This window comes from Ammospiza caudacuta, chromosome 4 (genome assembly GCF_027887145.1).
Source record: "Ammospiza caudacuta isolate bAmmCau1 chromosome 4, bAmmCau1.pri, whole genome shotgun sequence".
Taxonomy (NCBI): domain Eukaryota; kingdom Metazoa; phylum Chordata; class Aves; order Passeriformes; family Passerellidae; genus Ammospiza; species Ammospiza caudacuta.
This window is the reverse complement of record NC_080596.1, coordinates 70,954,107-70,969,805: the sequence shown is the minus strand read 5'-3', so window position 1 is coordinate 70,969,805 and position 15,699 is coordinate 70,954,107. Positions and strand designations below refer to the sequence as shown.

The 15,699-nt window shown below is 57.5% G+C and overlaps 1 protein-coding gene across 1 annotated transcript in view; it reads left to right on the top strand.

The window, feature by feature from the left end:
- Positions 1–14,622, top strand: part of ADAM33 (ADAM metallopeptidase domain 33) — a 33,272-nt gene extending 18,650 nt beyond the window's left edge. Inside the window, exons 12-24 of the mRNA XM_058803286.1 lie at positions 2,255–2,432; positions 3,418–3,507; positions 3,732–3,927; positions 4,534–4,642; positions 5,202–5,406; positions 6,433–6,510; positions 7,750–7,858; positions 8,750–8,900; positions 9,396–9,489; positions 11,309–11,557; positions 12,431–12,594; positions 13,079–13,096; positions 13,473–14,622. Of these exons, the coding sequence (XP_058659269.1) occupies positions 2,255–2,432; positions 3,418–3,507; positions 3,732–3,927; positions 4,534–4,642; positions 5,202–5,406; positions 6,433–6,510; positions 7,750–7,858; positions 8,750–8,900; positions 9,396–9,489; positions 11,309–11,557; positions 12,431–12,594; positions 13,079–13,096; positions 13,473–13,524 (1,693 nt within the window). The 3' untranslated portion in view covers positions 13,525–14,622. The remainder of the gene's footprint in view (positions 1–2,254; positions 2,433–3,417; positions 3,508–3,731; positions 3,928–4,533; positions 4,643–5,201; positions 5,407–6,432; positions 6,511–7,749; positions 7,859–8,749; positions 8,901–9,395; positions 9,490–11,308; positions 11,558–12,430; positions 12,595–13,078; positions 13,097–13,472) is intronic.
- Positions 14,623–15,699: the final 1,077 nt, after the last annotated feature.

The window sequence follows — 15,699 nt, the reverse complement described above, 5'->3', positions numbered from 1 at the left end:
GGGAAGGCTCCAGGCAGAGCTCAGAGCTCCTGGCAGGGCCTGGAGGGGCTCCAGGCAGAGCTGCAGAGGGACTGGGGACAAGGGACAGAGGGACAGGACACAGGGAATGGCTCCCACTGGGAAAGGGGAGATTGGGCTGGGATCTTGGCAAGGAATTGCTGGCTGGGAGGGTGGGCAGGGGTGGGCTGGAATTCCCAGATTTGCTGTGGCCGCCCCTGGATCCCTGGCAGTGCCCAAGGCCGGGTTGGACACTGGGAGCTCCCTGGGACAGTGGGAGGTGTCCCTGCCATGGCAGGGTGGCACTGGGTGGGTTTCACAATCCATGTGGTTGGTGCCAGTTTCCTTTCCAGTCCTTCTCTCCCTTCTGAGTATGTCTCATCCCAGATGTCCCTGCCCTGAGGGAAAGCAGGGTTTATTCAGCTGTTCATTCCCTGTGTTTGAACCCACCTGCTCTTCCAATGAGGAAGGAACAGTGGGACCCCAGTTGTGCTTTCAGGGCTGCCAGACCCTGGTGTTGATCCCACAGGATTTAACCTCTGCCTGGGCGGGTTGTGGTGGGGAACAGCACATTTCTGGCTGTGTTTGCACAGCCATGTGTATGAATTTATATAAAAATACATGCGTGGTACACTGGCTTGCTCAGCCTCCATAACCTGCAGGCTCTTACAGGTTTCCCTCCAGCTCAAGAGATTTCAAAACCAGTTTTAAAAAATGTCCTCTGAGTCATCTTGAGAATGAGATGTCCTGGAATGAAAATATTTTTCAGCTTTAAGGGGAAATGAAACTGTTTTTCAAGAAGGAAATGCTTCCTTCTTCATAAACCACTGAAACCCCTGCAAATGGTGAAATTACAGAAGAACTTTTATCAGAGGTTCTGTAGAAAATGAGTGTTTTTCCTGTTCCTCAGTTCCTTACACACTGTAGGCTCTGACTGTTTTATTTTTTGCTGCTCTCTGGGTAGTTTTTGGTATTTTTTTCTGTATTTCTTCAACTTTAAGTGATGTTCACCCATCTCAGCTGTGGGGCCCAGGTGGGGTTTGCTGTGGGGTTCAGTGAGCACAGGAAGGGGTTTGCTATGGCTGAGGGCAGAGGTGACACCTGCAGCAGTGCTGGGCTGGCAGCAGTGAGCACAGGAAAGAGTTTGCTGTGGCTCAGGGGTGTCTGTGGTGTCCCAGGGCAGAGGTGACACCTGCAGCAGTGCTGGGCTGGCATCAGTTAGAACAGGAAGGGGCTTGAGTGGGAGCAGAGGGCCCTGCAGGGGTGGGGACCTGCCCTGGGGGTGTCTGTGGTGTCCCAGGGCAGAGGTGACACTGTTTTGCAGAGATAATCAGAACTCCACAACTTTTGTGAAAGTTGTAAAGCTGGTATGTGCTGGAGGCATGTGGGAATCATTCTCTTCAAAATGACATGGGTACTTCTGGGAACTTCAGGTCCCTTTTTATCCCCCTCTCAGATACATATGCATACAATTTCACAATAGGTTCATACATCTTCATTTTTACAAATTTTGCATAACATTTGCCGCTAGTTCTTCTTTATCAGAAAGAATTCCTAGGTCAGGTTGACCTCCTCTCACAGCAGTCTCTGTCTTTTTTTATCACACTCTGCCTCTTCTCTTCTCTTCTCTTCTCTTCTCTTCTCTTCTCTTCTCTTCTCTTCTCTTCTCTTCTCTTCTCTTCTCTTCTCTTCTCTTCTCTTCTCTTCTCTTCTCTTCTCTTCTCTTCCTCTCCTCTCCCTTCCCTTCCCTTCCCTTCCCTTCCCTTCCCTTCCCTTCCCTTCCCTTCCCTTCCCTTCCCTTCCCTTCCCTTCCCTTCCCTTCCCTTCCCTTCCCTTCCCTTCCCTTCCCTTCCCTTCCCTTCCCTTCCCTTCCCTTCCCTTCCCTTCCCTTCCCTTCCCTTCCCTTCCCTTCCCTTCCCTTCCCTTCCCTTCCCTTCCCTTCCCTTCCCTTCCCTTCCCTTCCCTTCCCTTCCCTTCCCTTCCCTTCCCTTCCCTTCCCTGTCTTTCACTGAAGCAGTTTCTCTGAGCCTAGGCCTTGCAGTCAGGCTACATAGATATGTTTGCTAACCACAGACTCAAAGATGTACATTTCACCTAAATCAAAATGGATTTCTGCTCTGGAGAATTTCCACTCTGTCTCACCTGGGTCACTGAGCAATGGGGATCTGCTCTGGGGAGGGTCTGTGCCAGTCTGTGCCAGTTGTCCATGTGCTGAATTCCCCACCTCCTCTGGCCCTGCTCCCCTGTGTCCCCCCAGGCACCCCTTCCCGCGGGTGTTCAGCTCGTGCAGCAGGAGGCAGCTGGAGAGCTACTTCCAGAAGGGAGGGGGAATGTGCCTCTTCAACCTGCCCGACACCAAGGACCTGGTGGTGGCACGCAAATGTGGCAACGGCTTCCGCGAGGAGGGAGAGGACTGCGACTGCGGCGAGGTGGAGGTACAGGGGGGCTTGTGGGATGTGGGGGGACAGGGGGTCCTTTGTAGGATGTGGGGGGACAGGGGGTCCTTTGTGGGATGTGGGGGGACAGGGGGTCCTCCTGGGACCTGGAGGGACAGAGTGACCCTTGTGGGAGGCGGAAGGGCAGAGGGGTCCTCTGTGACGGCGTTCACAAGGGTCCCAGGTTGAGGGAAGAGATGAGGATCTGACTCCATGTTTCAGAAGGCTGATTTATTATTTTATGATATGTATTACATTAAAACTATACTAAAAGAATAGAAGAAAGGATTTCATCAGAAGGCTGGCTAAGAATAGAAAAAGAAAGAATGATAACAAAGGCTTGTGGCTAGGACAGAGAGTCCAAGCCAGCTGACTGTGATTGGCCATTAATCAAAAACAACCAACATAGGCCAATCACAGATGTACCTGTTGCATTCCACAGCAGCAGATAATCAATGTTTACATTTTGTTCTTGAGGCCTCTCAGCTTAGGAGGGAAAATCCTAATGAAAGAATTTTCCATAAAAGATGTCTGCAACAGTCCTCCTCAGCTGAGGGAATTCCTGCACAGGGCATTTACAAGGGAAGGGTTTGCTGTCACCACAGGGACTCCATCCCAAGGGCTTTTCCCAGTCCCACCTCCCTGAATCCATCTATCCCAGTCCTGACTTTCCCCTGAGTGCCCATTCTCCCCCCTGCCCTCTGTGCCTCAGTTTCCCCATTGCAGGATGAGCAGGGTGCTCTGGGATGGGTGTGGCAGGGACTGGGGCAGTGCTGGGGAAGGCATGGAGCCCCAGCCCATGGATGGGTGTGGCAGGGGTGGGGCAGTGCTGGGGAAAGGATGGAGCCCCAGCCCATGGATGGGTGTGGCAGGGGCAGTGGTGTGGCAGGGATGGAGCCCCAGCCCATGGATGGGTGTGGCAGGGGTGGGGCAGCAATGGGGCAGGGATGGAGCCCCAGCCCATGGAGCTCTGTGCTCCCCACAGGAATGCACCAACCCCTGCTGCAACGCTCACAACTGCACGCTCAAGGAGGGGGCCCAGTGTGCCCACGGTGACTGCTGCCACAGCTGCAAGGTGAGACCCAGCCTGAACACCCTGTTCCACCGCCTGTCCCCAGTGTGTGCCCATGTCAGTGCCACCTGTGCCCAGTCTGTCCCCGTGTCAGTGCCACCTGTCCCCAGTGTGCCTCCATGTCGGTGCCACCTGTCCCCAGTGTGTGCCTGTGTGTGTCCCCCCAGTGTCCCCATGTCACTGCCCCCTGTCCCCACTCTGTCCCCACTCTGTCCCTCTGTCCCCAGCTGAAGGTGGCTGGGACTCTGTGCCGGGAGGCCGCTGGCTCCTGTGACCTGCCTGAGTTCTGCACGGGAGTGTCCCCGTACTGCCCTCCCAACGTGTACCTGCTGGACGGCTCCTCGTGCGCCCAGGGCCAGGCCTACTGCAGCAACGGCATGTGCATGACCCACCAGCAGCAGTGTGTGCAGCTCTGGGGGCCAGGTCAGTCTCTCCCTGCAGCAATGGGGTGTGCATGACCCACCAGCAGCAGTGTGTGCAGCTCTGGGGGCCAGGTCAGTCCCATCCCTCACTGCAGCACCAGCCTGGGGTGCCCGTGGGGCTGCAGGTGCTGCATGGGGGCCCTGGCACAGCCACAGCCACACCAATGGCCAGGGGACAGTTCTGAACCCCAAATCCTTGGGAATGGGGTGGAGGGTGCCCAGAGCAGTTGTGGCTGCCCCTGCATCCCTGGAATGCCCAAGGCCAGGGATGGGGGATGCCCAGAGCAGCTGAGCTGCCCTTGGGTCCATGGAATGTCCAGGGTTGGACACTGGGGCTGGGAGCCACCTGGGACAGTGGGAAGTGTTCCTGCCCTGGGTGGAACTGGGTGGGTTTAAGGTCTCTTCCAACCCAACCCATTCTCTGACCAAAATCCTCCACAAGCCTCCAGAGAATGGGGAAGTTCATCCCTCCTGTCCCTGGCCTGACACCCACAGCAGCAGCTCCTGGGACAGCTGTCCCTGGTGTGTTCTCCCTGAGCCCCATGTGCTGCTCCTGCTGTGGGTCCCTGCCTGTGCCAGGGTTCCCAGAGCTCTCCCCTGTGTGCAGGAGCGTGGCCAGCCCCTGATGCCTGCTTCCAGGACGTGAACATGGCAGGGAACACCTACGGCAACTGCGGCAAGGACAGCCAGGGCCGCTACGTCAAGTGTGACAAGAGGTGGGCACAGTGCTGGCATTGGGTGCTCTGTGTCCCCTCCTGTACCCCTGCCACCCCTGTCATGCCACTGGGAGGGCCCTGCATCAGCCCTACCCTCAGGAATCAGCCCTGGTTTGTACCCCAGAAAGCCACCAGGTCCTCCTTAGCTCTGTCCCCACCACTGCTGGGAGGTGGGACCTGGAGATCTTGAGGTGTTTTCCAGCCTCAATCCTGTGATTCTGCTGTCCCACCACCAGCAGCTCCCAGCCCAGCCTGCTGGGCAATCAAAGCCAGTGCCAGATTTAGGGTGTTGTGCTCTCTGGTGTCCCAGTGCCACATTTAGGGAGTTGTGCTCTCTGTGTTCCCAGTGACCCCAGGGATGTCAGTGCCTCTCCTCCCCTCCCCTGCCCTAGCTGTTTCCCTCCATCATTCATGTGCTGTCCATGATTTACCCACTGAGCCTCTCCAGCATGGCCATAACCCCATGGGAATGACCCCCAGGTGTGGGATGCTGGGGCTGGGGGGCTGAGGGGGCACCACTGCCCGCTGTCCCATCTCCTCCCGGCCGTGCCCGCTGCAGGGATGCCATGTGTGGGAAGATCCAGTGCCAGAGCTCTGCCAAGAAGCCTCAGGGTGCCAACACGGTGTCCATCGACACCACCATCCGCCTCAAGGGCCGCGAGGTCAAGTGCAGGGGCACCTTCGTCTACAGCGCCAAGGACGACCAGGAGGACCTGTCCGACCCAGGGCTGGTGCTGACGGGCACCAAGTGCGGGGATGGCATGGTGAGTGTCCCCTCTGCCCCGGGCTCTGCTCAGGGACACCTGACCTGGGCTCTCACCCAGCTCCAGGCACCTTCTGTGGGCTCTGACCCAGCTCCAGGTACCTCCTCTGGGCTCTGACCCAGCTCCAGGCTGCACATGGCCATTCCCTGTGTCACAGCCAGACCCTGCAGTGGTTCCTTGCACACCTGCAGATGTTCTCTCAGTGTCACCTCTGGCTGCCACCAGGTGTTTGTGGGCCACCAGGTTCTTCTCACTCTGGGCATTTGTGGGCATCACCAGATGCTCAGTCGTGTTTAGGCCACCAAATCATTCTCTGTGCCCTCCAAACTTCTTCACCAAATTGGTTCAGAGTGGAGCAACCCCAGCAGGAATTGCCCCAGGATTTGATTGAGGATTCCTCCTATGAAGATATTGTTTCCCAGAGGAAACAGGAAATCTCTGCCAGGAATCCATGTGACAAATCCAGTGCTAACTGGGCATTGCTGTCTGCAGCTCCTGCATCTCCAAGAGCTTTGGAGGGGGCCAGTGGAGCTGAGAGAGGGCAGTGGCTGCTGGAAGCCAGGGCAGCAGGGATGTGTTCCAGAGAGGGCTGGCTGTGGAGACACAGCCTTCCCAGTTTGGCATTTTAACAGTAAAATCTTCACTGGGGAGGCCAAAGCGGTGACATTTTCATGAGGAAATGTGGCCAGTTTTAGTTTTGAAATGCGGCATTGTTTATTCTGGCCAGTGCCTGGGATTTCGGGCCAAATGGGAAATGTTTTCCCTTGGTTTTGGTGCCAAATGGAAATGGTTTCCCTTGGTTTTGGGGCCAAATGGGAAATGGTTTCTCTTGGTTTTGGGGCCAAATGGAAATGGTTTCTCCAGGAGCTGGCAGGGGTCTGTGTGGAGCGGGTGGGAGTGGAATCCCTTGGCTGGAGCCATGTGATTTCACCACCTGCATTTTCCAGCACTCCAACCCTCTGGAGCACCCCCAGCTGTCCCTGTCCAGGTCCCTGTGTGACCTCAGCCTCTCATGTGTCCCCCCAGGTGTGCAAGGACCGGCGGTGCCAGAACGCATCCTTGTTCGAGCTGGAGAAGTGTGTGTCCCGCTGCCACGGCCACGGGGTGAGCTCTGCTGGGAGCCCTGGTGCCAGGGGAGGGCTGGGAGTGTCTGCCACAGGGGTGGGACCTGCAGGGAGCCCCTGGCATCAGGGGAGGGCTGGGAGCCAGCCCCAGTGTGTGCCATGAGGATGGGACCTGCTGGCACCTCCAGGGAGCCCCTGGCATCAGGGACAGGGCTGGGAGCCAGCCCCAGGGTCTGCCACAGGGATGGGCCCTGGGACTCAGGGGATTTGGGCCTCTCAGACCTGTCCCAGGCAGGGCTGGGACCTTTGCTCAGCTGTGTCCCAGCGAAAGGAACAGGATTGTTTATGGGGTCAGCTTGGCTCAGGGTCTGGTTTGAGCTGGAGAGCGTTTGGAGCTCAGAGCAGGTGCAGGGTCCCCCTGAGAGCAGAACAAGTGCTGGAAGGAGAACTGGACAGCAGAAAGGCAGGGCAGTGGCTCAGGGATGGAGGAGACACTGCTCTCCAGAGTTGGAAGGTTACAGAGGTCTGAGCTCTGAGAGCTGAACAGGAGCTGGAAGGAGAAGTGGGACAGCAGAAAGGCAGGGCAGTAGCTCAGGGAGGGGAGGGCACACTGCTCTCCAAAGCTGAAAGGTTACAGAGGTCTGAGCTCTGTGCATGCAGGGCTCTGTCAGATGGGGCAACAGACACTGCTGGGTTCTGGATGTGACAGATAAAACACCTGATTGACCCTTCTGTGACAGGTAAAACATCCACACCTGCCCTTTGTTGTGCCCAGCATGGCTCAGGCTCTCAGAGCTGCAGTTGGTCAGCCTGTGGATGAGCAGGTTCTGGGGGGACCTTCTGGCACCTTCCAGCACTAAAAGGGGCTTGTAAAGAAGAGGGAGGGTGACTTTTTACATGGGCAGATAGGGACAGGAGCAGGGGGAATGGCTTCAAACTGAAAGAAGAGATGGAGATGGGATATTGGGAATTGGGAATTGTTCCCTGGCAGGGTGGGCAGGAGCTGGGCTGGAATTCCCAGATTTGCTGTGGCTGCCCCTGGATCCCTGGCAGTGCCCAGGGCCAGGTTGGACACTGGGGCTGTAGCAGCCTGGGATAGTGGGATGGGATGGGATTTAAGCTCCTTCCCTGATCCCAAACCATTCCAGGATTCTGTGATGCCCAAGCGGGAACATTGTCAGGGGTGAAGCTCCTTCAGCCCAGACTCGTGTCACCATCTCTCCATTGCTGCCCTGTGGACCCCCATTGCACACATGCCAGCCCTGTGCTCTGTCCCCAGGTGTGCAACAGCAACAAGAACTGTCACTGTGAGCCCGGCTGGGCCCCCCCCTTCTGCGAGAAGCCGGGGCTGGGGGGCAGCGTGGACAGCGGCCCCGTGCAGAACCACGGTGAGTCACAATTGTCCCTGTGCCCTGAGTGTGTCCCCATGCCCTTAGGGCTCCTGGGCTGCAGCAGGGCCCAGGAAGGGCTGGGGGCTCCCAGAGGGGCTGGGGGGCAGCGTGGACAGCAGCCCCGTGCAGAACCATGGTGAGTGTCACACTGTCCCCGTGCAGAACCATGGTGAGTCCGAGTCACACTATCCCTGTGCAGAGCCACCGTCAGTCAAACTGTCTCCATGTCCTGAGTGCTCCTGGGCTGCAGTGGGGCCCAGGGAGGGCTGGGGGCTCCCAGAGGGGCCTGTGCAGGTGTGACAGTGTTCACAGGGGTTCTTGGATGAGGGAAGAGAGGTGGATCTGACTCTGTTTCAGAAGGCTTGATTTATTATTTTATTATATATATTACATTAAAACTGTACTAAATGAATGGAAGAAAAGGTTCTCATCAGAAGGCTGGCTAAGAATAGAATAGCCAAGAATGATAACAAAGGTTTGTGGCTTGGACAGAGAGCCTGAGCCAGCTCCTTGTGATTGGCCATTAATTAGAAACATCTAACATGGGCCAATCACAGATGCACCTGTTGCATCCCACAGCAGCAGATAATCATTGTTTACATTTTGTTCCTGAGGCATCTCAGCTTCTCAGGAGGAAAAATCCTAAGGAAAGGTTTTTTCATAAAGTTGTCTGTGGCATGCAGGCAGCCTCACAGTGTGTGCCCAGCTCTGGCTGTTGGTGGCACCCACTGCCACCAGAGGCCACCGAGGGAGGGTCCCTTCCTAGAGTGGCACCAGCAGGGATGTGCCAGCTCTGCTGACCAGCAATGGACAATGGGGTCACCACGAGCAGGGCTGGGGGCTGCTGTCTGTCCCAGCCCCTCAGTGGCCCCTGTGCTCCCCTGGCAGCCCACGAGTCCATCCTGATCGCCCTGGTGGTCATCTCGCTGTTCCTGCTGCCCGCTCTGACGCTCAGCATCTGCTACTGGTACCGCCAGGAGAACTCCCTGCTGGCCAGGTGGATCCAGGAGAGCAGGGTCCGGGCCCACGGCGCCTGCAGGTGGGCACACACCCAAACCCTTCCCTCCCTGCACCCAGGGCAGCCTGGGCTGGTTTCACCCTGCCTGGCAGGGGCTGGGGGTGCACAGCCCCTGTCGCAGTGTGAGACTGCTTTGGGGGCTGGACAGACTGACCTGGGGAACCCAGAGCTCTCAGCAATTCCCTGAGCCCAGGACACTGATGGTCCTCTGGGCAGGACAGTCCCAGGAAGGGGAGGAGGTGGCCTGGAATCGAGGAGAATTCTCATTCCTTGTAGGGTGCCCATCACACATTGACCATCCTTGTCACACACTGACCATCCCTGTCACAGAATGACCATCCCTGTCACACACACTGACCATCCCTGTTGCCCATCATGCACTGACCATCCCTGCTGCCCAGCAGTGAGGGCTGGCTGTTAATGAGGTGTTAATTGATACAGGAGCTGATGGGCAGTGTTTTTGGGGCAGTTGGTGCTCCCCTGGTTGCTTTATTTTGCCGTGTCCCAAATTCCCAGCAGGAACAAGTCCGTGGGTCGGAAGTCAAGCAGTGCCCATGCCAAAGCTGCTTTCACCCTGAGGAACATTTCAGCCTCCAGCCACCCTTCTAAGGTCAGTGATAACTCAGTAGGGTCAGGGATAACTGACTAGGGTCAGTGATAACTCACTAAAGTGAGTGATAGCTCAGTCAGGGATAACTCAGCTGTCAGGTTTGATTCCCAGCTGGGATGTGAAGTCTGTGAGTGTCACATCTGCTCCCAGGAACTGGGCAAGCCCTGGTGCCCTGTGCTGGTCCTGCCCTAGGTCTGCACTGAGCCCCTGGCCAGGTGTGCCCATCCCTCCTAAAATTGAGTTTGTTGAGCTCAAAGTCCCCTGGTGATCACCAGGAGCCTCCACTGGGAAACTTCCCATATGGAAAAGGGATAGATGGGAGTGAGGGATGATCACAGCCTGTGTTGGGGGTATTTTCTGATGTTAATGAGCCCAAAATTCAAACACAGTTGGTCTTTGGCTTTGTAGTTCGATTTATGGCGTCCTGTTCTTCCTTCTTGGGTCACTGCTGCAGATTTTGGTTGTTTCTTCATTTGGCTATTCCCTCATTTTCCAGTTCTTTTATTTATTCTGTACCTTAACTTTGAACCTGCATTGGTGCTTTTTGGGCACCAGGGCTGAATTCAGGAAGAATTCAGGTTTTTTTGGATGATGTCTCCCACCTGCTGGAAATTGGTGTGCATTCAGCAGAGCTGACACTGCTCTGGTCTCCAGCCCCTTTCTCACCCCTGTGTGTTCCCATGGGGTTGGTGAGGAGCAAACCCAGAATCACAGGCTCAGGAAGGATGGAGATGCCCTCCAATGTCCATCTCCAAGCCCATCAAACCCACCCATCAGTGCTGCCAGGCTCAGCACTGACTATGCTCAGCGTTTGGCTGGGCTGGTGACAGTGCTGGCCCCACAGAGGTCCCAGAGCTCCTCCTGCAGCTCCCTGGAGCCCAGGCCTCAGGGACACAGCTGCTGTTGAGCGCCTGGAGCAGGCACCCCAAGTGATGTTGGCAAGGGGGGCTATTTACAGACACGAACAAGACGGGGCTGCTGCTGAAAGCACCTCGAGCTGCTTTATTTTTCAGCATCACTCTGATTACATGGTTATGACAACGGGAAGATGCTAGCAGCTCACATTCCAGGCAGCAGACACAGAACTTAATGTTACAACTTACTTTATAAGGTTCTTGACCAATCACACAAAGCAAAAGCACATTGACAGTATTTATATCTGTACCGTATATGTTCTATATTGACAGTAGTTCTATTCAATCACCATAAGCACACGTACCTTTTGTTAAAACAATGCTTGCTTATTTTGAATACAATACCTGCTTGTGAGCCTTAAAACACAATGCACAGAGCTCCATTATTAAGCTTTAACCTTCCTAATATCTTGCTAGATGAACTTTTCTGTAGCTTAGAGAGCTATTCTGACAAGTGTTAATACACAGACCATTGTTCTATTTGCCCTTGCTTTTCTACAGTTTAAATACTTCTTCTGCTGGCCTAACTCATGGCTGCTACTTTAGCTCTACTCACAGTTCTGCTGTATCGAGGCCTGCCTTTTGCAGCTTTCCCCTCTAATTTCCCCTCTAATTTTGTGGATTCCCACAATTCCCCCTGTCTGTGGGAATACACACCCTCCAGTGTCCATCTCCAAGCCCATCAAACCCACCCATCAGCACTGCCAGGCTCAGCACTGACCATGCTCAGCGTTTGGCTGGGCTGGTGACAGTGCTGGCCCCAGGAGGTGTCCAGAGCTCCTCCTGCAGCTCCCGGGAGCCCAGGGCTCAGGGACACAGCTGCTGTGTCACACCTGGAGCAGATACCCCAAGGATGCTCCCCCAGCTGTGCTTTTCTCTCCTTTTTCCCTTTCTCCCTCTCTCAGGGCCCTCGGAGCGCGTTCCTGCCCCGGCCTGGTGCTGCCCAGCCTGGCTCCCAGCCCATCAACGTGGTGCACCCGCTCCGCCCGGCCCCCCTGGGCATCCCCCCCCGGCCCAGGGACCCCCGACCCGCCCGGCCCCCACCCCCGGCCGCCAAATCCCCCCCAGGCCCCGCCAAGGCCGGCGGCGCCCCCCAGGCCAAGCTGCCGCCGCCCAGGAAACCTCTGCCCTGCAGCCCCGTCAGGAGCCCACAGGTGAGCTCTGATGGGGGGACACAGGTGAGCCCTGCTGGGGGAGACACAGGTGAGCTCTGATGGGGGGACACAGGTGAGGTGTGCTGGGGGACCCCACAGGTGAGCTCTGCCCTGCAGCCCCGTCAGGAGCCCACAGGTGAGCCCTGCTGGGGGAGACACAGGTGAGTTCTGATGGGGGAGACACAGGTGAGTTCTGATGGGGGAGACACAGGTGAGCCCTCCTGGGGGAGACACAGGTGAGCCCTGCTGGGGGAGACACAGGTGAGCCCTGCTGGGGGAGACACAGGTGAGCCCTGCTGGGGGAGACACAGGTGAGTTCTGATGGGGGAGACACAGGTGAGTTCTGATGGGGGAGACACAGGTGAGTTCTGATGGGGGAGACATAGGTGAGCTCTGCCCTGCAGCCCTGTCAGGAGCCCACAGGTGAGATCTGATGGGGGGACACAGGTGAACTGTGCTTAATGACCCCACAGGTGAGCCCTGCTCAGGGACCCCACAGGTGAGCTGTGTCCCCCCCCCCAGACACAGGTGACCCCATAGGTGACCCCACGGGTGAGCTGTGTCCCCCCAGGCCCAGGTGAGCTCCTGCCCTCTGTCTGGGCTGGGCTCTGTTCAGGATCTGTCCCAGCCCCCTGAGGCTGCACCTGGGCTGACATTGCAGGAGCCCCATCACACCTGAGGGTGCTTTAGGGTTTTTTTGGGTGTTGTTCTGTGCTTTTAAGGCTCTCACCTCTGCGGGGAGGGAGGTCTGTAGGGTTCCCTGAATGCTCTCCTAAGAGCTCTGTCTCTGCTGTGCCCTCTGCCATGCCAGGTGGCCCCAAGGGGCTCCTTGGATGCCACTCTAAGGGCTCTGTCTGTGCCCTCTGATGCCAGGTGCCCCCCAGGCACGGAGCCCCGCGCCGGCCGCTGCCGGGCAGCCCCCTCCTGGCCAAGGAGCTGCCCCCTGCCCCCGGACAGACCCTGCTGGTCATGGTCCCTCCCTCCAGCCCCAGGGTGCCCAGCACCAGCGCCTCCAGCCCTGCCACGAGGCCAATAAAGTGAGTGGGGGCAGCTGGGGGGTACCCAGGGCTGGGCTCTGGCTGTGGGCATGGGGGGAACCCGAGGGAGGGACACTCCAAAGGGCTGCAGTGGGTCCATGGGGTGGCCAAGGGGGGACCAAGGTGCCAGGGAGGGAGGGAGGGAGGGAGGGAGTGCCAGCCCTTGGGAGTGCCCCTGGCCTGGGGGGAGCTGTGGGACTGCTGGGGATGAGGGAGTGCAGGGGATGAGGACTGTTTGGGATAAGGGAGTGCAGGGATGGATGCTGGGGAGGAGGGAGTGCAGGGATGAGGGAGTGCAGGGATGGACAATAGGGATGAGGGAGTGCAGGGATGGACAATGGGAATGAGGGAATGCAGGGATGGACACTGGGGATGAGGGAATGCTGGGGTGGATGCTGGGGATGAGGACTGTTGGGGATAAGGGAGTGCAGGGATGGATGCTGATGCTCTCTATGCTGATGCTCTCTCATCTTTCCCCCTGCAGACCGATGCCACCTCAAAGGTGAGTGAGGACATTCACAGACCCCTGTGCTGGGCTGGGAAATGGGGACCCATCCACCTTCCCAGGGCTCCTGGGTGGGACATGGTCCCTCTGGGCACTCCAATGGGGCACCTGTGTCCCAGAGGATGAGGATGTGGGGTTTGTTTGGAGTTGGGGGATAAAGCCCAAGTCCTTGACAGTGCCACTTGTGCTCCCAGCTCTCCTGCACTGCTGACTACTCTGGGTGTGGGGCAGGGGAGCCTCAGGGGACCCTCTCCTGACAGGCAGGCTCATGTGCCTGGAGAATTCCTGACCTGGGGAGGGGGTGCTGGGGCTGGTGGGTGTCTGGTGCTTGCACTCAAACCTGTTGTCTCCTTTCTCTTTCCTCTTGCTCCAGGCCAGTCCCAGCCATCAAAGCCCAGTCAACCTCCTTCTCCTCAAAGAAGTGACAGTCCCAGGACACCTGGGACACCTGGGACAATCCCTGACCTCCCTTCCTGAGCTGGCTCTCCTGATTTGCACTGCTGTGGCCACAGGGCTCTTGTTTTAGTAACCCTTTTGATACCAGAGGACTATTTTTGTAAGACAGAATTTGTATTCAGCACACAAACTGTAGTGGTGGGGTGAGAGGGGACATTGGTACACAGCTGCACCAGGGCTGGCTGAGGTGGTGTTTCCATGATGGAGATCCCACCACAGCTGGACCAGGGCTGGCTGAGGTGGGATGTCCATGATGGAGATCCCACCACGACTGGACCAGGGCTGGTTGAGGTGGGGTGTCCATGATGCAGATTCCACCATGGCTCTTGGCACTGCTTCCTGGCCCATCTCACTGCCAGCTTCACTTCTCTGGACATTGCACACGGGCTGGGAGGGGGTGGCTGGGGCAGTGACCATCCCCACCGATGGAAGATGCTGGTGACAGCGTGATGTCCTTGCAGCTACCTCCTCCTCCTCCTTCAGGCCTGCAGCCCCCAGCCTGCAGCTCCACGCTGGGCACCTCTCGGGGGGATGTTTGCCATGACAGAACCCAGGTGCCCAGTTTGGGCTGGGCCACGCAGTGCTGGGACAGTTCCATGAAGGATCCAAGTTCTCAGGCTCCCCTGACCTCCTACACAAGGAAAGGCAGCTCCAGGTGACGATCCCGGGCTCACCTGGAAGGAGGAACTGTCTGGGAGTGTCTGAACACCCGAAGTGCCCATGGCAGCTGCTCCCAGGGTGCTCCTGAGGGGCTCAGGATCCCTCACAGCGCTGCCTGTTCCTGCCAGGCCCAGCAGAGGCTCCAGGAGCTGCTCACACTCCCAGGGGAAGGAGCCATGAGCAGGAACCAGAGCAGGAAACTCCTGCCCGTGCCGGTGGCTTGTCCTTGCCCTGGCCAAGCCTCTGCATCTCTCTGTGCCTCAATGCCCCTCTGGGGGTGTTTCCTACCTCACAGGGCTGTTGTGAGGTGTGACAAAGGGGCTCTCCAGGGCTCCCACCCCTCTGTCCAAGGTGCTGTTGACCTGCACAGTTGGTGCCACTTTCCTGTGACTTGACCTGCGGCTCGATCAGGGTCTGAGACAACAACAAAGACTTGGAAAAGTCCCCTGGCTCCTCTGGCTCTTTTCTTGCTCCCTGTCCCCTGAGCCTTCAGGCACCAGGACATCTCCAGGGCTCTGCCCACACCAGGGCAGGCAGATCCCAGGGTCTTGTAACCTGGGATCCAGCTGGGTGTGACCTGTCAGATCCCATCTGACCTGGGGAAAATCCTTTGGGATGTGTCCAGCCATGATGTAGTTTCAGGGAGAGCCCTCAGGCAGCTGCTCTGGGCTTCCATTGTCCCCAGTGTCCCCATTGTCCCCAGCCTGTGGGTGCGGCTGCCTTAACCCAAGCTGTCCTTGCCTTGGGCTGTGTTCTGGAATTGTTGAGTCACACCTGGGTGTTCCCTGAAGCATCCTCAGGAGGAATTTCTCCATGGAAAGGGTGGTCAGGCTTTGGCAGGAGCTGCCCAGGGCAGTGTGGGGTCCCCATCCCCAGAGGTGTCCAAGGAAGGGCTGGAGGTGGCACTCAGGGCTCTGGACTAGGGACAAGGGGGGAACGGGCACAGATTGGGCTGGGTGACCTTGGAGGGATTTTCCAGCCTCAGTGATTCTGGGGTTCTGTGATCCCTGGTACCCCCATATCTTTCGTGGTTCATGGATATTCAGCTGGGATCAAGGATCCAACGTCTCTTAGTCTGATAACAAAATCAGAAAACCAGTGTCACTGAGGATGGAAGGGACGGGAGCTGGAAGGGAAGGGGGTTGGTTGGGGGTGATCTCGAGATCAGTGTCCCTGGGCTTGGACTCTGGCCCACCAATGCCACCTTCCTGGCCATCACAGGCCCTTCCTCTGGCCCTGGTGTGGAGGCAGGGCTGGGCAGTGCCCCCTCCATGCTCCCCCAGCAGTGCAGGACTGGGTCACTCTGTCACATTGGGCCACACTGGGTCACACTCTGTCACACTGTCACATGGGGTCAGGGGGCTCAGGCTGTGTTCTTCAGGCTGGGAAGGGGTTGGCAGAGCCCACTGGGCAGTACCTCAGGGCTGCTGCCCAGCGGGGCTGGCCCAGGGCCCATTCCATCCCCTTATCCCATCCCATTATCC